At 40.9% G+C, this 26,550-nt stretch overlaps 3 protein-coding genes across 6 annotated transcripts in view; 1 reads left to right on the forward strand and 2 right to left on the reverse strand.

The window, feature by feature from the left end:
- Window positions 1–331, reverse strand: part of Adk (adenosine kinase) — a 532,446-nt gene extending 532,115 nt beyond the window's left edge. Inside the window, exon 1 of one of the 2 annotated variants that reach the window (XM_029554458.1) lies at window positions 196–331. In XM_029554458.1, coding sequence (XP_029410318.1) covers window positions 196–260 — 65 coding nt within the window. In that variant the 5' untranslated portion in view covers window positions 261–331. The remainder of the gene's footprint in view (window positions 1–195) is intronic. The other variant, XM_008849905.2, reaches the window with a different exon arrangement.
- A 134-nt stretch (window positions 332–465) lies between these two features.
- Ap3m1 (adaptor related protein complex 3 subunit mu 1) lies at window positions 466–22,390 on the forward strand. Of its 2 annotated transcripts, none has more exons than XM_008849907.3 (9): window positions 466–770; window positions 8,144–8,419; window positions 9,232–9,403; window positions 13,778–13,915; window positions 14,811–14,896; window positions 16,330–16,463; window positions 17,237–17,444; window positions 18,040–18,184; window positions 18,584–22,390. In XM_008849907.3, exons 2-9 carry the CDS (start codon window positions 8,147–8,149, stop codon window positions 18,682–18,684), a joined length of 1,257 nt encoding a protein of 418 aa, XP_008848129.1. In that variant the 5' UTR covers window positions 466–770; window positions 8,144–8,146; the 3' UTR covers window positions 18,685–22,390. The 2 variants fall into 2 exon arrangements, with proteins under 2 accessions (XP_008848129.1, XP_008848130.1); XM_008849908.3 differs by lacking the exon at window positions 466–770 and adding an exon at window positions 846–1,081.
- The window catches only part of Vcl (vinculin), a 105,565-nt gene continuing 100,890 nt past the window's right edge, over window positions 21,876–26,550 (reverse strand). Inside the window, exons 21-22 of one of the 2 annotated variants that reach the window (XM_008849910.3) lie at window positions 26,243–26,347; window positions 21,876–24,103 (exon numbers count right to left, since the gene is read on the reverse strand). In XM_008849910.3, the coding sequence (XP_008848132.1) occupies window positions 23,957–24,103; window positions 26,243–26,347 (252 nt within the window). In that variant the 3' untranslated portion in view covers window positions 21,876–23,956. The remainder of the gene's footprint in view (window positions 24,104–26,242; window positions 26,348–26,550) is intronic. The other variant, XM_008849911.3, reaches the window with a different exon arrangement.

Here is a 26,550-nt window from a genome sequence, read left to right on the forward strand (position 1 = left end):
CCTGAGCCCGGCCCAACAGAGATAGCACCGAGGGGAGTCGCTGCTAAGCGGGCAACTCCCCGAGCTGCAGGTCCAGCGTGCTGGCCCCATGTGGGCAGAGGAGACACCATGCAGCATCCCGCCTGCACGCCCCACGTGAGCCCTGGCTTGCTGCAAGGGCCGTCCCCCCTCCTGCCCACATCGGGCAGCGCTCACCTCAGTGCTGGCGGCGCTTCCACCTTCAGCTTTTTGGGCTTCGGCTCCCCGTCTGCTGCTGCCATCTTAGCACTCTCACCCAAGTTTCGCTCCACCGCGCTCCCCGCCCCTCACCTTTCTGGGCCCGCCTCCTCACCGCGTCACCACCTCCTTGCTGCTAAGTCCCGCCTTCTCCTGGCTCCGCCCATCCCGTGACGCTAGTCCACAGCCATTGGCTCTAACCGTGGGGCGCTCACCTAATGCCCCGTCCCTCCACGACCTTGTTTACCCGACTATGAGGGACCCCAGGCGGAGTTAGGCTGCGGACGAGCGCCTGCGTTGAGGGAGTGCAGAGCGCCCTGTTCTTCCAGAGCCTGGGATGAGGGAGGTGGACGTTCTCGATCTCGAGGGACATCTTTCCTCTCGCTGAGCACTCTGCGCATTCTGTCTTCCTGGAACTGCGGGCCGAGTTGGAGTCTTTCGTCAGGCAGTGTGTTGAGCACCCCAAGCGCGGGGTCCTCGCGGCTTTCTCTGCAGCCTCAGCTTCGGTCCAGAGAGGACCCGGCACCAAATCACTGACTCGCCCTGGTGTCGGGGTGAGTGTGAGGGGCGGGGAGTCTGCGGACTAGGGACGTCTGAAAGCTGGGAAGTTGGCTGGGTAGCGGGGGCTCGGGAATCGGGCTCCGAGCGGCTCTGCGGTTGACGGCCGGGGCCGCACCTCTCCCAGCGCGCGCGGCCTTCTGGCCTTTCTACCCCGCGAGGCCGGAAGGGAGAGGTGCACCTGCCTTGCAGGGTTCTGGAACCCGAGGTTCCGGGTCGCTTCATCTACAAGAAGGTGGAGTACCGGGGACGTGAATATCAGTCCCCGGCTTCGGGCTTGGAGAGCAAAAGCCCTTATGAACCTGAGGTTGGCGTCGGGGATGAGCGAGCCTGGGATGGGGAAACTAAGGACAGTGCGGTGTGGCAGGGCTGAGAACTGAGAAATTGGTCGGAGTATGGAAAAGTGAAATGCTGCGGGGATCAAAGAAGGAAGCTGAAATTTGAGGATAGTTGGATCTGATGATTAGAAAGGCATTGGGCCAATTGAGATAAGTACTTTTAGTAGAATCAGCCACTGAGGAAAGCAAGTGTAGACCAACCTTTCATGTGAGGCATGAAATGGTATTATGGAGATGGGCAGAGACTTGGCATTTGTGCGTTTTAAAGGTAATTGGATATGGTGGCACAGGCCTTATAATCCCTCTACTTAAGCAGAAGCTGGAGAGACACATATGTTTTGGGCCTGAGTAACCAATGTTTAAGAAGATAAAGAGTCGAGGGGAAAAAATGAAATACAAGAAGAGAAAGAAGGGAATGGACAAAGATGAAATATTTTTGCAAAGAGAAGGGACACTTAAATTTGAGACTATGGAAAAGTGGAACCAATGGGCAAATGAAGTATCTGAAACTTAGATTTTCTCTTTTTTTTATTAGTTTATTTATCTTTATATTGTGCTTATGAGTGTTTTCCCTATATGTATGTAAATGGACCATGTGTGTGCAATGATGGTGGAGGCCAGACAAGGGCAGCAGATCCCCTGGAAGTGTACTTACAGACAGTTGTTAGATACCATTTGGTTGCTGGGAACTGAACCTGGGTCCTCTGCAAGAGCAGTCAGTGCTCTTAACCGCTCAACCATCTCTCCAGCCCCCTTAGATTTCTTAAGTAGGAAAGTTCTCTGGAGGAGCTTAGTTCCTCTTAGAGGATTTTCAAAGTTTTACATTGGGGAGTGGGCCTGTAGTTGGGGTCCAGGTTTGAGACAGGATCTCCCTGTAGACCAAGCTTACCTTGATGTTACAGAGATCCATCTGCCTCTGCCTCTGCCTCTGCCTCTGCCTCTGCCTCTGCCTCTGCCTCTGCCTCCCAAGTGCTGGGATTAAAGGGGTGGTCCATCTCACTTACTGTGTTTTTAACCAGTCACCATAGGTAACTCAATAGTAGTGAGTAGCAAATGGTATTTGTAGAGAAAAAGGAACTCACCCTCTATAATGGACTTTCTCCCATTTCAAAGAGAAAAGAGGAGTGTCTTCCTGCAACCAAGTATATAAATCTTCACTTCTGTTTAAAGATGAAAAGTATCTCTTTTCCCTTGAAAAGAAAAGTCCTTTCACCTAGCTTCCCAGTACTGTTATCTTTATTTCTCAGGGTCTTCTTTCTTTTCAGGGTTTTTTTCTTTTTTTTTTTTTTTAAAACGTTATGTTTCCCACTACCCAGATAAGGTGGCTCACAACACCTGTAACTCCAGCTCCAGGGGGTCTGGCACCCTCTTCTGGCCTCTGTGGCCACCTGCATACAATCATGAAGACATACTCCTAACCTCTTAACCACTCATTCGTCTCTCCAGCCCCCAAGACACTTTTACATCCTCATTTAATTTTTTTATGTATATGAGTTTTTTTAATATTTTGTTTTATTTTTATTTTATGTGTATGAATGTATTGCCTGCATGTATGTGAGTGCACTCATGTCGTGCAGTGCCACAGGGATCAGAAGAGGGCTTTGGATTCTCCTGGAACTGGAGTTAATTAAGGATGGTTCGTAGCCACCATGTGGGTGCTGGGAATTGAACCTGGGTCCTCTGCAAGAGGAGTCAGCGCCCCCAACCCCTGAGCCATTTCTCCAGCACCAATACATGAGGTTTTTTTAATGTGTATGTTTTGCCTGCACCAGGTGCTTGTAGTGCCCACCAGAAGAGGGCGGTCAGATCTCTAGAAACTAGAGTTACTAATGGTTATTAGGCACCATGTGGATGCTAGGAACAGAACCATGGTCCTCTGCAAGAGCAGCACATGTTCTTAACCACTGAGCCATCTCTCTAGTCCCTGCATTTTAAATTCTTGCAATATGACTTCTTTGTGCCATTCTAGAAATACATAAACATACTTTAGCTGCTAAAAATCACCCCCACGCACCCTTTAAGACATACACTTTAAAAAAAAAAAAGTGTATGTCTTGCCTACATGTACATATGTGTAATGGGTGCCTGGTGCCTAGGAGCCATCAGATTCCCTAGAACTTGAGTTAGATGTTTGTAAGTCACCATGTGGGTGTTGGGAACTGAGCCATCTTTCCAGCCCTCCCCCCTCCCCTTTTTTTTTAAAAAAATTGCTTTCGAGCCACATCTCAGTCTCTTTTTAGGCTGGCTTCTTTGACTAACCTGCTACTTAAATATTCGAGTTCCTTCTATATGATCTTTTCTTACTGTGTACTTTTGGTTACAATTCTCTCTATAGTTATAATTCCCATTAACAACATATCAGTCTCTTTGAAGTACCAGATCTGTACACAGTGGTTGAATATACTTGTTTGAGCCAAATATATCTGGAATTGGGTCTAATTCTGTACAACCAGAGCTGAGTGCCTCATCTTTCATCTTATCTCCACATACACATACCCAGGCTTAAATATGTTTTTCTTCAAAGCCTGTCTAAATAGTTTCACCTGTCCATTTTATAACATCCCTGGTGTCACCCTTCTAGTCCAGGCTATCTCTGTTATCATCTCTTAACTGGTGTCACTGATTTCAGTGCCTTGTTAACCAGTTCCCATAGTGTAATCTTTCTAAAAATGTAAATCAGATTGTTTAACTCCCCTCAAAATTAAATAAAATAGGCAAAATTACTTTATACTGAGACTAATGTCCAAACAAGGTCACCCTTGTCCCATGAACCAGTTGCTCTTTGCCCATCCTTAAATTTCATCTCAACACTTCTCACCACTTTCCAAAGTTACAAAATTTATGATGGGTTTCTGTCCTTTGTTCCCTTTTTACCTCCAAACCTAAGGCTTCTCCTGTCATCATAGGAATTACTTCTTACTATATTTATGTGTATTATTTGCTGCTGAGTAATGCTATAAGTATAGAAATTTTATTTTGTCCATCCTCATACCACCAAGCCTAGTATATAAAACATACTCAAAACAATTTGTTGGGTGAGAAAAATAGTCAAGACTCTGGGTTAAGAATCAGAGGAGTAGCTGAGTGTGGTGGTATGAGCCTTTAATCCCAGGTCTCAGGAGGCAGAGGCAGGCAGATCTCTGTGAGTTCGAGGCCAGCCTGGTCTACATAGTGAGTTCGAGGCAAGTTGGGGCTACAGAGGAGCTAGATTCTTTTTGGGTATCAGTCTCTGACTTCATTTTCTTTTCTGTGTATGTGTGTGTATATATGTTTGTGTAGGTGGCTGCCCATGCTGTGGAGGCCAGGGTTTGAATTCCAGTGTCTTCTATTGCTGTTGTTTTTCTTTTGAGAAAGTCTCACTGAATCTGGAACTCACCAGTTGGCTAGACTGGCTGGCCAGCAAGCCCTGGTGATCTGCCTCTCTCCAAAATTCTCCCGACACCAGTGTTAGGGTTACAGGAAAGCTCCACCATATCCTGTTTTTTATGTGGGGATCTGAATTCAGGTCTTCATGGGAGGCATTTTACTGACCAAGCCATCTCCCCAGCCCCTGTCTGTCATTTTAGATAGAGGGCATCCTGTGCCTCTGTTATGTTTTATGCAGAAGGAATACATTTAGTCAAGTGGTGGTGCATGATTGTAATCCAGTTGCTGAGGCAAGGGTTCAACACCTGCCTGTGCACATAGTAAGACCCTCACTTTAAAAAAAAAGAAAGAAGATACTTTTTTAGGCACCTGCCTTCCAAGGAAATTTTGACTATTATAATTGTATTGCTTGTGAAATATCAAGATGAGTGTTCATTTAGTAAAGAGAACTCATGAAACAGGCTGTAATCAAAGCTCTGATGGGACTGTCTGTGAACACAACTGTTTTGTCACTGAAACAAAAAGGTGGTTGTGGTTGTGATACATGTTTAGTTTTCCAGGAAAATTTAATAAGACAAAGGAAAAACTGCAGCTGCTAAAAGCATAAGTAGCTAAAGAAATGAGCTAATTTCTGCTGCTCCATGTGTGTTTCTTAATCATTATGTGCATTAGGCAACTGATCATAGTATGGACAGAAAAATTAAGGTCCCTCTTTCTATTATAGACATTAAGATAGATTTTTAAAGCTAAGCACTGTTGAGCTCAAAGTATTATACTTTCATCTCAGCACTAAGAATAACAACTGTAAACCCAGCAGCTGCTTTAACTGGCTGTTCTTCTGAAACCTGAACTGCTGCCATAAAAACAACTTTGGTGGAAACTTTCCTGCAAACAATTTTTCCCAAGATGAGTAGAAGATGAGTGGAACTCTGGTTCTAAAACAAGGAAACTAATCACTTGCTTTAAGAACAAGCAACTGTTTTAGAGTATTTTTTGATAATGGAGTGCCGTAGGTCCATGTGAATTTTACTTGCCAAAGGGTGAGTGTCACTTCTTTTTACTTTTTTTTATTATTTTTATTTTATGTGGATGCATGTATTGCCTGCATGTAGGTAAGTGCACCCGTGTTGTACAGTGCCCACAGAGGTCAAAAGAGGCTGTCAGATCCCCTGGGATTGGAGTTACCAACAGTTGTTAGCTGCCATGTGGGTGCTGGGATTCGAACCTGGGTCTTCTGTAAGAACAACCAGTGTTCTTAACCGTTGAGCCATCTCTCCAGCCCCTATTTTTACTCTTAATTCATTAACTTTCTGTATTAGTTTGTTTCTCCATTGCTGTGACAAAACACTCTGACCAATACCAACTTGGGGAGGAAAGAGTTTATTCAGCTTACATCTCCCAGGTCTCAGTTCATCAGGGAGCCCAAGGTAGGAACTCAGGGCTCTTATGCAACACAGGCCCACCTGCCCAGGGGTGGCACCACCCACAGAGGGCTGGGCCCTCCCACATCACTCATCAAGAAGATGCCCCTCAGGCATGGCCACAGGCCAGTCCAATAGAGGCAATCCCCCAATTGAGGCTCCCTCAACCCAGGTGTGTCAAGTTGACACTAAAGGTATCCAGCACACTTTCTCAGCATAAAAACTAGAGCACTGATTTATAATCCCAGCAGTCACAGGCTGAGGCAGGAAGATTGCAAGCTCTAAATCAGTCTGGACTTTATATAGAAAATATCCAAAAATAGTTTAAATTAAAATTTCAGTACATTAATTATGTTAACCATTGGCTTTTTTTTGTTTTGTTTTGTTTTTTTGCGTTTTGATTTTGAAACGGGGTCTCTTGTATCCAAGGCTGACTTAAAATTACCATGTTCAAGACCCAGGTTGGCCTTAATTCTTAATCTCCTTCCTCCACTTCCCAAGTGCTGAGATTACATTTATGTGCCACCACACCCAGCTTCCTAATAGCTACATTTCTAGTGCTCAGCTAGTCAAGTGTGTCTGATGACTGCCATTTTGAACAGCACAAATAAAGAACATTTCCTTCACTGCAGAATGCCTAATTAGTGTTGCATCCAAATCATCCCTGGTAATTAATCTGTAAGAGGCAAGTTAAGAGCAGGGGCTCAAGATTCACCTGGTTCTAAATTGGGATCCTATCTATAACACTGTGTGATCTTAGGTAATTGCCTTAACTCTTATGTGATATTTTTGTCATAATGTTAAATGAAGATAAGAGCAATATTTAGAGCTGGATGTGATGCCACTTAACTGTAACCCCAGCACTCAGGATGCTGAAGCTGGAGGGTGGATTTGAGGCCAACCTTTGCAAGACTATGTCATTCTTATATAACTTTGCAGAACTCTTACTCTAGTAGGTTTCTGTGTATGTATTCTTTAGAATTTTCTATATGTGAAATTATGTTACAGATAGTTTCAAATTTATCCATTGTGTAAGCCTTCTGTTACCTTTTCTTGCTTAACTGCCCCGCATAGAATTTCCAGTACTATGTTGAATAAAAAAAGAAATGCTGCTGGCTTTGGTGTCGCACACCTGCCTTTAACCTTTGCACTTGAGAGGCAGAGTGTTCTGGTTTATTTCTCCATTTACAGTGACAAAATACTCTGACCAATAACCAACTTGGGAAGAGTTTATTCAGCTTACATCTCCTGGGTCACAGTTCATCAGGGAGCCCAAGGGCAGGAACTTGGAGGCTGGAGCTGAAGCACAGGCCATGGAGAAACGCAGCTTACTGGCTTGATTCCCTGGCCCATGCTCAGCCTGCTTTCTTATACAACACAGGCCCCCCTGCCCAGGAATGGCACCACCCACAATGGGCTAGGCCCTCCCACATCACTCAGTGATCAAGAAGTTGCCCCACAGACATGGCCACAGCCCAGTCCAATGGAGGCAGTTCCCCAGTTGAGGCTCCCTCAACCCAGGTGTCAAGTTGACAGAGGCGGGTAGGCCATCCTGGTCTACATAGCAAGTTTCAGCCCAGCTTGGGCTACAGGGAAACCCTATCTCAAAAAAAAAAAAAAAAGCTGAGAGTGGACATCTTTGTTGATTCATATGGGGGAAATTTTTAATATTTCAACATTAAATATAACCTTAACTGTTGTTTTCATAGATGTTCTTTATAAGGTTAAAGAAGTTTCTGTTTGGTGCTGGAGAGATGGCTTAGTTAACCACTAAGAGCACTGGACTGCCCTTGAAAGGACCAGGGTTTGGTTCCCAGGGTTTGGTGTTTGCAGAGGCTAAAAGAGGGCATTGGATCCCCTGGAACTGAGGTTAAGGCCAACTATTGGCATAGGTGTCATGTGGGTGTTGGGAACCCTCTGCAATAGTAGCCAGTGCTGTTAACTTCAAACCGCCTCCCTACTTTTTTTTGAGACAATGAGACAGGGTCTTACTCCGTAGCCTTGCTTGGCCTAGAAGTCAATGGGTAGACCAGGCCACCCTCAAACTCACAGAGACCTACCTGCCTCTTCCAAGTCCTGAGATTAGAGTATGCCACCGTGCCTGGCAAGAATTTTTATATCTGTGTTCTTAAAAGATACTGATCTTCAGTTACTTGTATTGCCTTTATTTTTTATTTCAAGGTGTTAGTCCAAGGATGATTTCTGATATCTATTAAATGTAAGTCCCTTTTTTTCCCTCCACAGAAAATGATCCACAGTCTGTTTCTCATAAACTGTTCAGGTGACATATTTCTAGAGAAGCACTGGAAGAGTGTTGTGAGCCAGTCTGTCTGTGACTATTTCTTTGAAGCTCAGGAGAAAGCTGCTGATGTTGAAAATGTACCACCTGTCATTTCAACACCTCACCACTACCTCATCAGTATCTACCGGGATAAACTCTTCTTTGTGTCTGTCATACAGACTGAAGTGCCACCTCTCTTTGTAATTGAATTTCTACACCGAGTTGCTGACACTTTTCAGGTTAGTATCTATCAAACCATTCTAAGTGAATGACTGAAGTTAGTCGAAGGAGGGACATAGGATCATATTTGTTCATTACTTAGATGTGTACTGTCTGTTTTTAACTAAACATAATCTCATAAATTTCTGTGGAGCACAGTGATACACATTACTGCTCTGCTCATTGTTTTTTATATGGATGGCAAATCATGTCATCAGGAAACAATAGTGTCCTCTACTTAAAAACCTCATCCGAACGGTTTTATTGATTATGAGGTCTTCTACGTTTACATTTACTATTTTCTCTTGTTGTGATGAACAGGACAGAGAATTTGAAACACTGTGTTTGGGAATGGGTTAATGAGGGCTACTGAGGTTTATTAGCTTACATTCCAGCTTAAGGTTTCACTACTTTATGGCATAATATCTAATAAAAATTCAATTCAATATAAAAATACTAGGAAAATATTGAATTCAATTTTATGTCTTATAGGGTTTATACTGAGTACAATATTGTATAACTATTAATTGAACTGTGAACCTAAAAATTTACAGCCAATTTTGAAAGAGATGCATCTTTGCTCTGGAAATTGTTATTGAATATGTTGATGCTGTTGTAATGAAATGCTTCTAATCATGTGGTTATTAAATATTTTTTTAAAAAGAAAATGTTGAAGTGTTAGGACTTCAGAGAATTTTTTCCTGTTTTACATATTTCTAAGATCTTAAATCATGAGTTAAGCCATTGTAAATTACTCAGAACAAAAGGTATTTATGAATAAAATATGTGCCTTCATGCTCTTTGTTGTTCAATGTTGTGGATATTTTGTTAGGACTACTTTGGTGAGTGTTCAGAGGCTGCAATTAAGGATAATGTGGTCATAGTGTATGAGCTCTTGGAAGAAATGTTAGACAATGGATTTCCACTGGCTACTGAATCTAACATTTTGAAAGAACTGATTAAACCACCAACAATTCTACGTTCTGTCGTCAATTCTATTACAGGTATGAAAGATAAAAATACTGTACTGGGATCTGAATCATTAAAACTTATTGAACAACTCATTTTTTTATTATGATCTGACAGATTATTATGGTAGTCTAATTTGACCAAAATTAAAGTTATCAGTAATGCTAAAATAAATGTATTTCTCTATTTTTAATTTGTGTGTGTGTGCACATGTGCACACACACACATATGCCACAGCAAAAGTGTGGAAGCCAGATGACAATTTACAGGAATGCATTCCCCCCTTCTACCATGTGGATTCTAGGGATCAAACTCTGGTCTTTAGGCATGGCAGCAAGCACCTTTACCCACTCACCCATCTTTTTTCCATAAAAAATAAAAATAAAAAATAGATTTGATTGAGGTATGGTAGCTTACACCTACTGTCTTAGCACTTGGGAACCTCACCAGGGGAATTGCTATGAGTTCAAGGCTAGCCTAGGCTACAGAGTAAGGCCCAGATACATACTTCTTTTCCCTGAAAGAAGCTTAAGTAACAACTCCTGGACTAGGGCATAGCTCAGTGATAGAACATCTGCCTAGTGCTGGCTTCAATCTCCAGTACTTCAAATAAAGGAAAAATTAAAATAAGAGGAAGTAAGAACTTAGTCCATTTGTGAGAACTGATGCATAGTGGGCCTTATACTTCTGTTATAAACTTCCATTTGGGTTTAATTCTGAACCATAACTAGAAACTAAGTAGAAAGTCTTTAGAGGAAGATTTCTATGAAATGTTACATGCCACTCCACTGTCTAGATTGTAAACTGTTCTCCAGTGCATTGACCTAAAAATAGGTAAGAGAGACATACAAGCCAAAGATCCATCCAGCAGCTCTAGTTCTTTCTGAAGGCTTGAGTTTTACGGAAATTCAAGTAGACCGTATGCTCCCAAAATTTACACTCTGGAGGGAAATGTTTAAATACCTAAACTTTATTTTAATTTTTTTAAATGTGTGTGAGTGTTACGCCTGCAAGTGTACCCATGATGTGGAGGGCCCACAGAGGACATCAGATCCCCTTGAACTGGTTGTTAGCCACCATGTGGATGCTGGGATTTGAACCTAAGTTTTACACAAGAATAGCCAGTGTTCTTAACCACTTTCTAGCCCCTATTTTTAGTTTTCTCGGGGCACAGAGTCTTACTATATAACTCTGGCTGGCCTGGAACTTGCTATGTAGATGAGGCTAGCCTCAAACTCACAGAGACCTGTCTGTTTCTGCCTCTCTAGCACCCCTACGCTCATGTTGAAAGAGCAATTGAAAGAGCAATTCCATACTTCATGGACAATGTACTGTGACACTGGAAAGCTCTCACAGTATTAAATAGGGGGGGAAAAAAGCACAAAATCATGAAAAGTTATATATAAAAATTTACAAAGGCAAAATGCATAAAATATTTACAGTAATTATCTCTAGCTAAGAAAATACAGATAATCTTTATTTTCGCTTTTTTAAAAAATATGTGTATATGTATGTGCGTGGAGTAAGTATGTGTGGTGTATGCACATTGCGGGGGGGGGGTGTCCACTCAGTCACTTTCACCTTATTCCTTTTTTGGGACCAGGTATCACTGAACTTGGAGCTAGGCTGCTAAACAGCCTAGCCATCCTTCTGTCTCTATCCCTCACAGCACTGGGGTCACAGGTAGGCATGTAGCCACATCCAGCTTTTTACATGGGTGCTGAGATCTGAACTCTAGTCCACATGTTTGCACAGCAAGCACTCTCACCCACTGAGCCATCTCTGCAGCCCACTTTATACTTTTTAATTTTATAAAAATATATTTAATAGAAAATAATATGTAAAACTATAATAGAGGGTCATAAGGTAGTATATTATAAAGTATACGTGAGTGGTTCTGGCAGGACATTGTGGTGCATACCGTAATCCCATCTACTAAGGAGGCTAAAGCAAAAGAATTCTGAGTTCAAGGTCAACCTGGGCTACAAAGTGAGACCTTGTGTTAAAAAAACCAATAAAATACATCTGTGAATATTGTTCAGTGGTAGAGTCTTGCCTATCTTACTAAGGCCCTGAGTCTATTCTCTACCACAAACACATCAACATACCAAAAGAATGATTCAATGGATGGAGTGATCTTTTTAAAATTCTTACCAGATGGCCCAAACACATAGCCCTGAAGAATCAGTCGAATATGGAATGTAATAGAGAAATAAGAGTGTTTATGAGGAAAAACCCTCATGAAATAAAGACTGAGCTGAATTAGCCCCTCTAGCAGAAGTAGAACTGTTTGTAATTGAACAAACGCTAAGGCAAAAGGGTGAAATTGGACTGAGTGTCATAGCATATGCCTATAGTCTTAACTGTATGGGAAGCTAAAGTGGGAGAATCAAGGAAGACAATATCAACATAGGCAACACAGCAGTAGTACCCCCATCTCAAAAAATAAAAGTCCTTGGATGCTAGGCTAAATAGTTAACTTTTTTGTTGATCAAGACCAGTCCTTGTCCCTAAACAGTCATCTTTTCTCATAAAGCAAGTGGAGAATCACTAAATGTTTTTGATTAGGAAGATAACATGATTAAAGCAGTATTTTTCAAATACTCTTTTGGAAAGTAATGGGCTAGAGACAAGAACACCAACCATAAACAGAGCATAAAATTGTTAGCCAGACATAGTGACACATGCCTGTAATCCCAGCACTTTGGAGGCTGAGGTAGGAGGATTTCAAGTTCCAGGCTTGCCTAGACTACATATATATTTGTCTTTAAAAAGAAAATTCAGTCTGGATTTGAACTCACTATATTGTTATATAGCCAAAGATGGTACTTTAAACTTCTTGCCTCCACCACATCCCAAGTGCTAGGAATACTGTGCATGCTAGGTAAACATCTACCAATTGACCTACATCCCCAGCCTTACAACTATTTTATGTTTGATTAGGTTTGAGGTATGTGTTATGTTTCATGTTTTCTTATTTTGTTTTTGGAGAGAGGGTCTCACTGTATAATAGCTCAGGTTGGCTTTAAACTAACAATCCTCCTGTCTTAGCCCTATTGGGATTATAGGCTTGAACCACCTCCTTTGCAACTTTATTTTTTATTTACTAAGGGTTTTTTGTTGTCTTTTGGGATAGGGTCTTGCTATGTAACCCTGACTGGCCTGGAACTTACTATGTTGATTGACCAAGCTGGCCTCAGACCTCAGACTTGTTGCAGCCCTCCTATCTCTGCCTTCTGGATTACAGATGTGAGCCACTGTGCCCAGCTTTGCAATGATATTTTAAAGTACAACCAAAAGAAAACAGGATTATCAAAATAGGAAAAAAATGATAAATGCTACTTATTTATGGCTGAAATATTTAAAGGACTATGCTAAAATGTTAGTAGTGGCAATTAATTTTGGTAGTAAGCAGATTTTTGTTTTGTTTTATAAATTTGCCATATTTTTTGTTCAGCATGTGCTACTTTTTAATTGGAAATGTAAATTAAGCAAAATGTTAAGTCACAGTTGAAAGATTTCTGTTTTGATAACCATATATGTATTAGTTTACCAGAAAATTAACCAAATATTGAACATTAATCATATTTTCACCAAAAGGGTATACTGACCTTAAGAAAGGTGTTCACCTCTGTTGCTGCCACTTCCATTGTGGACCCCCCTTTATGCCGTGTTGGGATTGAACCCATGGCCTTGCATATGCTAGGCAAACACTCTGCCATTGAGCTACATTCTCAGTGCTATGCTCACATTAAAAATGGAAATAAGTTGCCAGGTATGGTTGCACATGCCTTTAATCCCACCACAGGCGGATCTCTGTAAGTTCAAGGCCAGCCGGTCTACATAACGAGTTCTAGGCCAGATGGGCCTACAGGAAGACCCTGTCTCAAAAATAAACAGAAAAAAAAAAGGGGAGGGGACTAAGCCAAAGTATGTCCTTCATCTAGTTACTCCACTAAACCTATCGTGGCAGCATCTCATAGAATTCCTCTGTGTACCAAAGAGCCAGCTTCTTACTGTGTATTCACAGTAAGTTTTCAGCAGGTTTTGAACTAGCCAGGCTTCCACCCACCCACCCTCACCCCCACCCCATTGGTGGCAGCAGGATGCGATTCTGTAGTTGAGTCATTGGAATTACCTTGCCAACACATAGGAAGCAAAAGATAAATAAATGCTTTTTATCTTGGTTTAGCAGGTAGACAGAGGAACATATGGCCTATTTCTGTCCTCTAGAAATTTGATTGTGCTGGTTTAGAATATGTCTCTAGCAATTCTAGAGCAGTGGAGAAAATCCCAAACATTATAGTGGAAGCTAAAGAACTGTTTTGGGTTTTCCCCCCTTTTTGATAATAGCTTTTCTGATAAACATTTTACACATCAGCTTTGCTTTCATCTTTTCCTATTTCTAGGTAGTAGTAATGTTGGGGACACACTCCCCACTGGGCAGCTGTCCAACATCCCATGGCGTCGGGCAGGAGTAAAGTATACAAACAATGAGGCCTATTTTGATGTAGTTGAAGAAATCGATGCAATTATAGACAAATCAGGTAATTGTGTGCATGTGGTCTTATGGAGAAAAAAAAAACAAGTTGAATAGAAAATTAAAATCTGTTGGCATGGTGCTTTTCAGCAGAAAAACATTCATTTTTCCAAAGATTTACAAATCTGTTTATTTTGCCCAGAGGTTACAAATAATTATCGTAACTACTAGTTGAGATATGCCAAACACTTGTAAATTGGGAATCCCTCTTGCAGTTTATTCATTCTCACAGTTCTGCATGTAACCATGCTTTTGCTGCTATTCTGTGTTCAGTACTTGAGGCAAAGGCCCTTTCTGATTATTTTTTAACCACAGAAAACAATGGTGCTCAATATTAGAATCATAAGTTTTATTATTAACATCTAATCTTATCCTCACATACATAAAGCAGCTGAGACTAGGAAGAATTAAGTAACCTACTCAACATCACACAGCTAGTTGATGTGTAGGGATGACTTACTGTGAATTACAGCTGTTGTCTTCGGTGAGGGCTCTTTCCTTTAGACCATTCAGTGTTACAGAATAATAGATCATAGCTCCTATTTCTTAAAAGTTAACTTAGTAACTTAGTTCATTTCATAAGAAACAGTCTCATTTTTAAATTCTATTGAAAATACTTTAAAGTTTTGTCCAAGCAGTCTTAGAAAATTGATTCTATAAAGAAAACAAGTTTGATTTTCCTTAGAATTATCATACTCTACCCAGTTGGGTGTAGGCCTAGCACTCAGTGGAAAAGCTGTCTGAACTAGTGTAATAGATCCTCTCTCCAGTGACCTGTTAAAAGGTGCAAAGCTTTGGTAAGTCACACCCAGATAGCATCTCCTTTGCTCCAAGTACAGTTTTAGCTCTAGTAAAGACCCAGATTCCATTGAAATTATCACGCCTTTTATTTTTCTCTTTAGGATCTACAGTCTTTGCAGAAATTCAGGGGGTCATTGATGCCTGCATTAAGCTTTCTGGAATGCCTGACCTCTCTCTCTCTTTCATGGTAAGTTTTGTATTTCTTATAGTTCCTTTCACACCTAATACATTTGAAGTACTCAGTGATAATTACTGAGATGTTTGTGTCTTTAATTTCATTTTATGTTTGTGTTTGTGTTGGCATGCATATGCTACATTATTTGTGTGAGGTCAGAGAACAGCTTGCAGGAGTTAGTTCTTTCCACCATATGGGTCTTTGGGATCGAACTATTGAGCCACATCTCTCCAGCCCATACTCTTCTATCTTAGATTACAAAGGATTGTCTCAGAAATATTAGCACAGCTTCCCAAGACAGTAGCTTAAATTTTGAATATGGCCTTTATGGCAAGGTTGAAGAGAGGTCTTTACCAAGTGTGCTAGAAGTGGTTCAACATTGGCTAGCTGGCTTCTGTAAGTCCCAGTGTCATTTTTACTGAATATTTGCTTTGTTCCTATAAAAGGGCATTGGTATTTCGTATCATTTTAGATTCAGCATGACACATTGCTAAGAATAGCTAAGAGAAATGAGCTCTGGTTCTATTTACCAGTTTCTCTTGACTTTTTTAAAAAATATTTTATTATTTTTATTTTATGAGTATGCGTGTATTGCCTCCATGTACGTGAGTGCACCTGTGTCATGCAATGCCACAGAGGTCAGAAGAGGGCTTCGATTCCCCTGGAACTGGAGTTAAGGATGGTTCATAGCTGCCATGTGGGTGCTGGGAATCGAACCAGGGTCGTCTGCAAGAGCAGTCTGTGCTCTTAACCACTGAGCCATCTCTCCAGCCCCTCTCTTGACTTTCTTGAACCTCATTTTTCATCTGTGGAATGAATGGAAATAATGCTACTTTCTTTTTCTCTCTCATAATAAATTTTAAATAAAATGTATATAAGATCTTTATAATCTTTAAAAGCTTATGAAACTACAAGGTCATACTGATAGAGTCATTTTTTTTTTTTTTAAGGCAGAGTATTACTTTGTAACCCTTACTGGCCTAGAACTTGATAAGTAATAAACCTGACCTCAAACTCACAAGAAATCCATTTATCTCTGCCTCCCAGTTGCCAGGATTAAAGGCATGTGCCTCCATGATGAACTGTAATTAATTCTTTTTTGTTGTTGTTTATTTTTATGTGTATGAGTGTAATGCCTATGTGTAAGTAGGTATACCTGTTTCATGCAGTGCCCACCGAGGTCAGAAGAAGGTGTCATATCCCCTGGAACTGGAGTTGTAGTTGTTAGCCACCATGTGGGTACTGGGATTTGAACCCTGGTCTTCTGCAAGAGTGGCCAGTGTGCTTAACCACCAAGGCATCTCTCCAGCCCCCATGATAAATTCTTGCACTGCTTTTACAGTGACTGCTTTTTTTTAAGGGAGCATATTAATTTTTCATACTATGTGAATACTGTCATCATATTCATCATACTCTATAAACACAGCTTTCTGTTTTCCTGACAGAACCCAAGGCTACTAGATGATGTCAGCTTTCACCCATGCATCCGGTTCAAGCGTTGGGAATCTGAAAGAGTTTTGTCATTTATTCCTCCAGATGGAAATTTCAGACTTATATCATATCGTGTCAGCTCACAAAAGTAAGTTGAAGCATCAACCAGAATCTGCCATCAGATTAATGTTTTGAACAGAGTTCACCTTTCAATGTTTCAATTAGGCAGTTTGGTGCTTGAACTTGTCATTGCTTACTTTAACCATGGTTCAGTAGGAGACCTAATAAGAACTGGCGATCATGTGTGCCTAAAATTATCACTGTATCTTGAATGTAAAGTGTAGAAAACTAGTAAATGAGACTACAGAAGTCTGTATGAGTGAGCCTTTGGACTACCATTACATGGGCGAAACCATGAACCTGATACCTTCATTCTACCATGGTCTTTAAACTAACAGAAGATAAACACTGAAACTGTGTGCTTCAAGTCATTGTTCTCTGCGTTGAGCTTTGGGGTTTTGTTTGTTTTTAAGACAGTCTTGCTTATAACCAGGCTGGCTTCAAACTCAGTTCTCCCACCTCAGTCTCCTGGGTGCTGAGATTATAGATAGGTGCCACCACGCCCAGTTTTCATTGAGTTTTAAAAGAAAAATTTAGCATTGTTAGCTGTAGCTAACTTGTTCCTTCAAAATATCAGAAAGCATTTGGGCGACATAAAACTAAAAAGCAGTTTTATTTGGTATATAGTCCTGTGGCGGTTAGGGACAGTATTGGACAGTCTGGAATGGACTGTTTTCAGGCTACCTCTGGAGCTGTCTGGCACCTTTCATTATACATATATACATACATATATATATATGTATATATATATATTTGTATAAATATATATATATTTGTATCTTTGTCTCTTTGTCTTTTTAGTCTAGTGGCAATACCAGTGTATGTGAAACACAGTATCAGCTTTAAAGAGAACAGTTCTTGTGGCAGATTTGATGTAACAATTGGACCAAAGCAGAATATGGGGAAAACTATTGAAGGAATTACAGTGACGGTTCACATGCCAAAAGTTGTGCTGAATATGAACTTGACACCAACACAAGGCAGCTATACATTTGATCCAGTCACCAAGGTACAGCCACTTCAAATCAAGAGTGAGCAAGTGTTTCTGCAATCTTATTTTGTGGTTGGGGGTAGAGGGTAAGGAAAGCTGCTTCCTCATCTTTTTTACACATGCCTCTAGCTCAGCTTGTTCAGAGAACTGTGAAAGATGATTTTCTCTCAGCTCCCTGTTTCCTTATATAGAAAACCTGATTGTTTTCAACAGCAGAATAATCGAGAGCTTGAAAAATGAGGTGTAATTTTGAATAAACTTGGAGTGTTAAAGATTATTTAACCTAAGAAATCAACCCTCCCAAAGACCATATAAGTGCAGTAGCAGACTTCCAGATCCTTGGCCCTCCACCCCATTTAAGCCATAACAGCCTCACTTTCATCTGTTCAGCTTCCACATGGGGTTTCACTTGAACGAAGGATTCCTCTTGAACAAAAGATTCTATAGCTAAAAGTTGTAAAATACCAACATAAATCAGTTGTCTGTTCCAATATTCTCCTGTTTTCTAAGACACTGCTTCATTTTGTGTAGAAGTTTATGATGTCTTTTGACCCTGTCTTTGAGCATTTGTCTTTAACAAATTTTTCAGATCTTTATTTTTTGTCTTTTTAAGGTACTAACATGGGATGTGGGGAAAATTGCTCCACAAAAGCTCCCAAGTCTTAAAGGAATGGTAAATTTACAGTCTGGAGCACCCAAGCCAGAGGAGAACCCAAGCCTCAATATACAGTTCAAGATCCAGCAGCTTGCTATTTCAGGTACAGATAAGTTTGGTGCGTGTTTAGGGGTTGGGGAAAGAGTTTAGAAGAGTAACAGAATGCCATCCAGCAGCTCCCATTTGCCCTTTTTATGGTGCTGTAGGCACTAAGGATTTGGGAGAGCACCTTATACCATGCCATGCCCCTTTTACACACATGTCCTACCTTCATCTAAGCACCAAAGAAGTAGTGATTCATGTTCACAAACATTTTTCTGGCCACCCAGCATCTGAACTAAAACTGTCCCTCCCAGAGTATAAGTCATGAATGATAGAAAGCGGACATTGTTTCCAAAATGATGGGTGTTCATTGTCCGATTTACTGTATAGTGCCTATTGCTAAACAAATACTGTATTATTACTGGAATAGTAATAATTTTTTATATTCTTTTTGACACAGGCTTAAAAGTGAACCGCTTGGACATGTATGGGGAGAAATATAAGCCATTTAAAGGAGTCAAATATGTCACAAAAGCTGGAAAGTTTCAAGTGAGGACATGAGAAGAGGCCAGAATTCCTCAAGATCAGTTTGTTTTCAAGTGTCATTACAGTTTATTACTGTTAGGTACCAAGTGGGTGGGAATACTTATAAAGCATTTGTGTCAAGCTACACTGCTAACAAAATTGCTTAGTAATCAATGTAGGGTTCTTAAGGAGCTTTAAGCTAAGAAAACTTTTCTAAAGACTTATTTTGTATCTTTTCACTTAGGAAGTTTAAGGAGATGATTTCTTCCATAGGGGGCTACCAGCTGAATGCTGCACACTGTAACAGTAAAGACAGAAGGCTAAACTGATCTTATTCAGCAGTAGGAACTGTTTCTTCATCTGTGATGTGTCAGGTGCAGGCAAGATCACACCTTCTGATCTTAGCCATCTCAAATCAGTGTTGGTCCTAACAACAGAGGACGCCCCCCCCCCACCCCGCCCCAAGAAGTTTACAGAAAACTGCCTCTTCAAGTGTTTGCCTTATTCAGCTTTTCACTTGTGCCATTAAGCAAGCACTGTAGCAAAAGCCACTTCTACATGGCCCTGGCGGGAGCACTACTGCTCCATGCTCCATTCTCACTGTACTTGGTATTGTATTTTTTATAAAGATTTTTACGTAAAGCTCAGATTATGATTTACAAGGACCTTGCTGCAGTAAATATACCATCTCAAATTTTGTGCCACCAGTTCAGCTGTTAAGATAGCACAGTTAAAATCATTTGCATCAAAAGGCAAATACTTTATTAGGATAATAAAAGGAAACACTTTTTCTGTTTTTAGGAGGTTATTGAAAGCACAATACTTTGTGCTTTTAAGCAAACTGAAGAAGTCAAAGAGAAACAAGTGAAACCTTTGCCATCTTCATGTTCTATAAAGCTTTATCTAATGTCACTTAAACCTAGTTAGCCTGAAAGCCTCTTGTCCAAGTTCAGTAAAAGGAAAAAAAAAATGTGTCTGCTTCTCTGTTAATTTTTTAAATCTTTAATTCTTTTTTTTTTTTAATCTTTTATCTTTTTGTACTTAAATGGCTAAATTTGCCTATATCTTACCATTAGGGAGCGCACCTTTGCATATCATGTATATCCCAGGGCTATTGTGACAGACCCCTTCCTGAAACTTGTTGAAATTGTCACTGAAGCACTTGTGTGTCTACTGTATTGTGTACATGGAAAAACATGAGGCAGAAACAAAACCTTCAGTAATGCTTTGTGCCAGACTGATCTTCATGCTTGGAAAGGCAGTCCGTATGATTATCCTTTCACTCAGCCTCATTTGCTTGGAAGCCCTTGTGCAGTATTTGCCTCATTCAACATAAAGAAATGGAAGAAAGCTGAAAGTTGTGCTTGCTCTTCCTGTTTCCTTGTTTTTTCTTGTATTACTCGTTTTCTTCTCCTTGTGGCCCATTATTTTCTTTCATCTTTGCCTTATCATTCTAAAGCTATGTCTTAAACCATCGCTATTCAAGTGCTGATAGTATAGCCATTATGAAGTATTTTTGGTCTTTGATCTAATAAGACTTTTTTTCCCTGCAACTTCAAATAGAAATTTCTTACATAACCAATTTCAGATTAGCAACTTAATGTCAAAACATTGCCAAATATCTATCCCTTTTGCCTAAGATTGGTTTTCCAGTTATTTTTAATAGCGTGCTCTTCAGTGTTCTTACCTCAGAAAGTCAATTTTCTTTCTTCAGAATCCTTTATCTCAGCCATCCATGCCTACACTGTCCAACTTTTCTTCCCGTGCTGTCTTCTTTGTACATCCAAGAATGTATGCCGAGTCCCTTGCCTCAAGTCATTTTAACTAAAAAAATCCAAGCAGCTTTGTCCTGTCTATTAATTTGGTAGAATCTATTAAGTCCTTTCTCTAGCTCTGGCTATCAATAAAAGGATGAAAGCAACAAACGGATTTTTTTTTTCTTGTTGATGGAACATTCTCATATTAAGGCAGTGTTAGAGCGGACTGAACTGCATCAGATTTTATCACAAGGTGTGAGGTTGCTTGAAGCACTTCCAAGTGGTCCCTTCCTAAATTTAGCATATTCACAGCCCCTTTTATTTTTTTTAAGGTGTCCCCTTTCTGGCCACAGACTAAGTTACTTTTACCACTACCACTTACTAATACAGATCCATGACTACTCAGTAGTATTAAGACTTTTTTCAAACACAGAAGTCTACTCAATCCCAGAATACTCCATTTTTCTAAGTTCTTAAGGAATCATAATCCAAGAGCAAATGAAACATGCTTATTTTCCATTTGAAGGCGTTCCCATTTGTTTCAAGGGAATTCAGCTGATAGATTTGTTCCTAAAATAGTGCTACGAAAGAACCCTGGGAGTATGCTTGTCTTACTGTCCTTAGAAGCAACTGATTAAACTACAGTGTGGCAGGAAGACAGCACCAGTGAACACAGGACAGAAAGCAAAATGAGGCAGTGTTGGGAATCGCTGTGCTAATTCAGCATTGGACACAGGCTGGCATCTGCCTTTGGTTGGAAACTTTTCTGTTCAAGCAATGGTAAACACGCTTGCGAGCACTAAATTGTCACCCTTAATGTTACTTAACCTTTTTTTTTTTTTTCCCTACTTCTAGAAATTTGGGCAAAAACATGTTTTTATTTTAGTTGGTGCTTCCTTAAGACAACTGTGTCCCCAACAGCTAGTTCTGTCTCATAGCCCTGGTGGGTCCTGACAGCACTTTCTGTTCTAGGCTTTGGAACACACACACACACACACACACACACACACACACACACACACGCACGCACGCACGCTCTGACATTTCTGATTTTTACAACTTCAGCTTCTTAAGGGACAGCAGCAGTCTCCAGTAATAGCTAGAATCTTCTAGGATGAAAGACAACTTCAGCCAGGGTGACCCACATGTGGGCACGTTCTGCCCACTGGTAACTTTGTCAATTCTACTCCTTCTCAAGTACACTTCCCAAAGTTGTCTCTTATCACAGAGATCCTTATCAAGTAATACGCTGCTGTGGATTTCTAGAACCCTTTCAACTAGATTAAATAAAAATCTTTAGTTTCAAGACCTTAGGATTAGTTTCATTGACTGCTGTTCAAAAACAAGACTCTAACTTGTTTTAGGTAAAATAACATCCATCATTTAAAGCATTATTTATATAAATGTATTTTATTGTTTTGAACAGAAGAGGCAGAAAATATTTGCATATAATAAATCCTAGCTTATCGGTGTATTTTTTAGTGGTGGCATCTCTAAATCATGATTCAGGGACTTTTTTTTTTCTTCTTTTGCCTCATTGTATTGTAAGCACTGATATTAGAGAAAAGCACATCTGGCATAAGTGTAAACCAGTGTCTCAAAACACTGGAAGGACTTGGAGAGCAAACATTATTTTTCTTATTTCTTCTAAGTATCTTTAGTAAAACAAAAGGTGATCTTTGGCATAGATTCGTACGTTAAAGGCATTAATATTGCATTTATATCAGGTAAGCAACTATACAAATATACTGAAGGCCTTGAAAATAATCAGTTAAAATGAAAAAGGAAGCCTGAGTGTACAGGATCAACTTAAGATTTACACATTCACTATTGAGCTTTAACACACTGGTGGTGGGACGATCCAGGCAAAGGGTTTCACTCCTGCATTCATCTGCTGCTGGATTTGGTGATGTGGGGTTTCTTGTGCTGGGGAATGCTCAGACAGCAGAATCAATGCAAACCAGGGAAAGATGCCTTCTCTCTGACTTACCCAATAAAAAACATACATTTATGATAATTAAACATACTCAACTGCTCTTGAATAATATATTTAGGAGAGGTTTAAAGGAATTGGGAATTCTATCGGTAGTTCTTACTGGTTCATCCATCTGCAGCACCAGAATTTGCAAGTGTCATTTTCCCTTAAATAAGAAGCATTTAGAAGCATTTTTCAGGCAGGACTACCTTTCCATTAAAGTCTCTTAAGGGAAAATAGTAAAAAGTCCTAGTTCTTTTGTTTGTATGTTTGTCTTTTTGAGACAGGGACTCCCTGTAGCCCCAGCTGGCCTGAACACACTGGCCCTGAACTCACAGAGATCAGCTTGCCTCTGCCTCCCAAGCTTTGGGATTAAAGGCGTACACCCCCACACCTTGCTGCAGGTATTAATTCTTAGAACTCAGTTTTAAAAGGATTTTTCAAAGTTACAAACAAAGGCAGGTATGGTAGCAGGAGCCTGTAGGCTGGTGTAGATGGATCACTTGAACCAGAGTTCCAGATGAACCTGGACAGCATAAAGAGATCCTATCTCAAAAATGGGGGGGAGGGAATCAGAATTACAAACACATACCTACATATCTTTAAAGTGTTTAAGAAGCATAGCGAGGAAGACTATCAAAGCCCAAGATGATTTGGTTAAAAGTAAATGCAGCATTTCAGCTCAGAAATAAAATGGAGAGCTAAGAATGAAAGGTAAGGTCTTAGGACAGACCTCTACAGGCAGTGACAGCATGGAAAGCCTGGGAGTGGCCCCATTGGGAGGAAGAGTAGGTCACACCCCAGTTACTCTGCCCCTCCAATGGCAGAAAGCACCAGGACGCTGTGTTTGTGGGATGATTGATTGCCTTGGCAGCCAAGCGAGGCAGGAGATGAGGCAGGAAGTTTCCTTCACACAGATACTGCTTAGGGACATGGTAAAGACAATCATTTGCTTTCCTCCTGATAGTGAAAATTGGTTTTACACTGAGAAACTAGGATTACATGGTGGAAGAGCAGGAAATGAATCCAAGCTACACACACTGGAGCTCCCAGAATCTACTTTTTCCTGCAACAATGTAGCAATCACTTCTACAAAAGAGCCAGGTAGCACAGCCCAGGGAAAGAAGGCAGGGTCATCAGCAACATGAAAAACCCCAAATAACTTTTGGAAGCATGGTTATTTTTAACTGACCTGCCTCAGCCCTAGGTCTTAGAAGCCTGAAGGGGAAGATGTTCCCCAAGGGAGCAAGGGACAGAGCAGAGCATCTGGCTAGTGTTCACTCTTACATTCTGAGCTTACATAAAAATCCATGGGCTAGAAAACCAGTTCACTTATTGGGAGACTGTGTGCACAAGAATAACTGAGAGTACAGGATTTACACGGGGACACATTTCAAAGTGCCCATGATAGAACAGTAAATGTTTTCTGTGTGAAGAGACCACCACTCCTTTCTGGTTTAGTAGGCCAGTAGGTGGCTTTTCCATCCCCAGTAGACTCTGGATGGCTCCTGGAACTCAGATCTTTTTCCTTCTTTTTAGCAGAGGTTTTAAGTACCAGCCAGGTTTGGCTAGGTGCCTACTGGTACCAAGGAGTCTTTCTAACCCAGCGCAGAGTAAATCCAGCATCTGTTCGAATCTTGATAGAAGCAGCTTCTGCTTCTCGCACGGTCTCCTTCACAGACTGCATGAGGTTCTGGGCATTGTGAACCAGCATCTCTGTGGCCTGTGATGAAAGAGAACTCTTGTTATTATGGTTCCTGATGCAGTGCTGCCTCCAAAATATGGTGATATCAGGACTAGAGTTGACTCCACCTGCTTTGGTATCCCCAGTGTATGCTTGCACCACATCACTGATTGTACACTGTGTCCTTATATGGTCTATAATACGTATTCTTGATCTTCGTCTTTAGTTCCTTCAGGACTCTTGCTGTTCCCTCTACCTGCAATGGATCTCCCTCCAGAGTCCTTCAGGTCTTTGCTTAGCTGACACCTTGGGGAAGCCTTTCCCTTTCATGTTCTGTTAAATCACAACTCCTAACATTCTTCATTTCTAATTTTGTTGCGATGGCGTATATTCTACTTAGATTGTTTGGGGGAAGTGTTTATATTGTTTTCTTGGTATCTAAGTTAATTTTCCAAACCCACAAACTTACAAGGATCTTGTTGGTATTCTAGTCACAGAACGAAGACAACTTAATTATTTACGACAGTAATTCTTAACAAATTTAAGTCATATATCCTTTGAGGATTTAATGAAAGCTGTGGGTTCTCCCCAGAAAAATGTTTATAAATAATTGGGGGGGGGCTCTTTTTGAGACAGGTCTCCCTATAGCCCCAGCTGGCCTAGAACTTGCTACACAGACCAGACTGATCTCAATCTCACAGAGATTTGCCTGCCGCTGCCTCACAAGTGCACCACCACATCTACCTGAGTGAATTTTATACATGAATTGCTGGGGGCTCTGAGAGAATACCTATAGGGTCTCAGGCCCAGACAGGTTTAGAGTCTTGCCAGCTGAACTCACATATCCAACTCAAGACCTCTCTCACTTGTATCTCATGCTTGTTTCATTCTACCACACTGTTAGTTTCTGCCTTTTTTATTTAATGGAGCACAGACAGTACCAAGATACATTTTGTTAAGCAGTTAACTATACAATTTAGCCTGAATCTCAGTCCTCTCCTTCCTTTCCCAACGTCCTACCTACCTTTAGGCAGAAGATAGTAACACTAAGGAAAACAACCTAGTACCTGTTTACACTGTATAGAAGTTTGGGATAAAGATAAAGTTCACATGGTATGGGAAAAGGAGAAATTAGTGGGAGCTGTTGGATTAAAATGATGGTAGTAAAAACAGCAATGATGGCACCAGAAAGAGTAGCCTCCGTGTTTCCTCTACAGTGCCCTTGTCTCTGTCTAGAGGTGAGAAACACTGGTCTCCCAAATTATTTGTGAGTCCCCTAAGGGGAAGAGAGTGTCTCTCATTTAAAAAACATTTGGTAGGGGAGTGTTGAGACAGGGTCTCCCTATAGCCCCAGCTGACCTGGAACTCGCTGTGTGTAGATCAGGCTGGCCTTGAACTCACAGAGATATGCCTGCCTCTGCCTCACTGGGACTAAAGGCATGTACCACCATGCCTGGCCTCCTTTTAACTTTTAAAAGGATGATCTGTGGGCAGTGCAACCAAGATGTGCTCTCCACCATAAAAATACACTGGGGCTGGGGCTTGGAGCAGGGCCTACCCGAGGGAGATCAGGAGAGGGCTGCTCACATGGAGTTTTCTAAATGATTTGGGCCACAATTCTAGGAGGGATGACAAACCTAAGGAGTGGCTGCTAAATACCAATGGAAGAGGCATAGCTTAAGAAGCTCCTCTCTGCCATACTTGTATCTGCCACAGAAACCTACAGAGAACAGAATATCAGGGAAGCAGGTCTTCCAGGCCCAGCACAAGCACCTAAACAACCTATGCTGTTTACATCCCTAAGGCTGAAAATCATCTAGAATTGGAAAGCAGACGTACTTTAGTCAAAAAGACTTAGTTGGTGAAGGGTCTCGAGAGAGCCAGAACCTATTCCAGGGGTAAAAATAACTGAGTAGATTCCTGCCTGCCATTGGCTTAAAGTGTTACTTCAGATATTTAACCTTCTGCCTCAGTTTCCCATATGTGACATGATAAGAGTTGCATAAGAACTTCCAATCCCAAATTTATGACACATCTCTAACATGCTGTCCTCAGAGGGTGACTCTTAAGACACTAACCCACATACTATATTCTTGCATCAGAGGTAAAGTTTTCCGAAAGCTAAAATCAAACAGCAAAGAAGCTGGAGGCAGAGACCTCAAAGCAACAGACACATACCTGTTCAGACTCTTCATCACTGATGTTGGTCCGTCCCAGCATGGTAGCCTTTACTGTGGACAGGATTTTGAGCTGGGTACTTATAGTTGGGATTCGCTCACATACCTAAAGAGGAAGTTTTATTTGGTGTTTTCATTGGTTTTCTTACCCACAAGCTTCTTGAAAGTAGAACATCCTGTACCCTATCCCCAGTTGCTAGCATGCAGGACTCAGTAAACAAGCAGGATCAATATAAGTGTTTTTATCCCTAGGGTCAGTCCAAATGGAAGCATTTGAATTCTTTCCTCGTTTTTTTTTAAAGGCAATCT

This window comes from Nannospalax galili, unplaced genomic scaffold (genome assembly GCF_000622305.1).
Source record: "Nannospalax galili isolate Female #2095 unplaced genomic scaffold, S.galili_v1.0 scaffold83, whole genome shotgun sequence".
NCBI classification, from domain to species: Eukaryota; Metazoa; Chordata; class Mammalia; order Rodentia; family Spalacidae; genus Nannospalax; species Nannospalax galili.

Bases quoted from the DNA above. Each gene is read 5' to 3' on its own strand.
- Ap3m1 (XM_008849907.3), top strand. From the start codon at position 8,147: ATGATCCACAGTCTGTTTCTCATAAACTGTTCAGGTGACATATTTCTA. The intron at 14,897-16,329 runs GTAAGTTTTGTA...TTTTCCTGACAG, and splicing joins ACCTCTCTCTCTCTTTCATG to AACCCAAGGCTACTAGATGA. The intron at 16,464-17,236 runs GTAAGTTGAAGC...TTGTCTTTTTAG, and splicing joins TATCGTGTCAGCTCACAAAA to TCTAGTGGCAATACCAGTGT.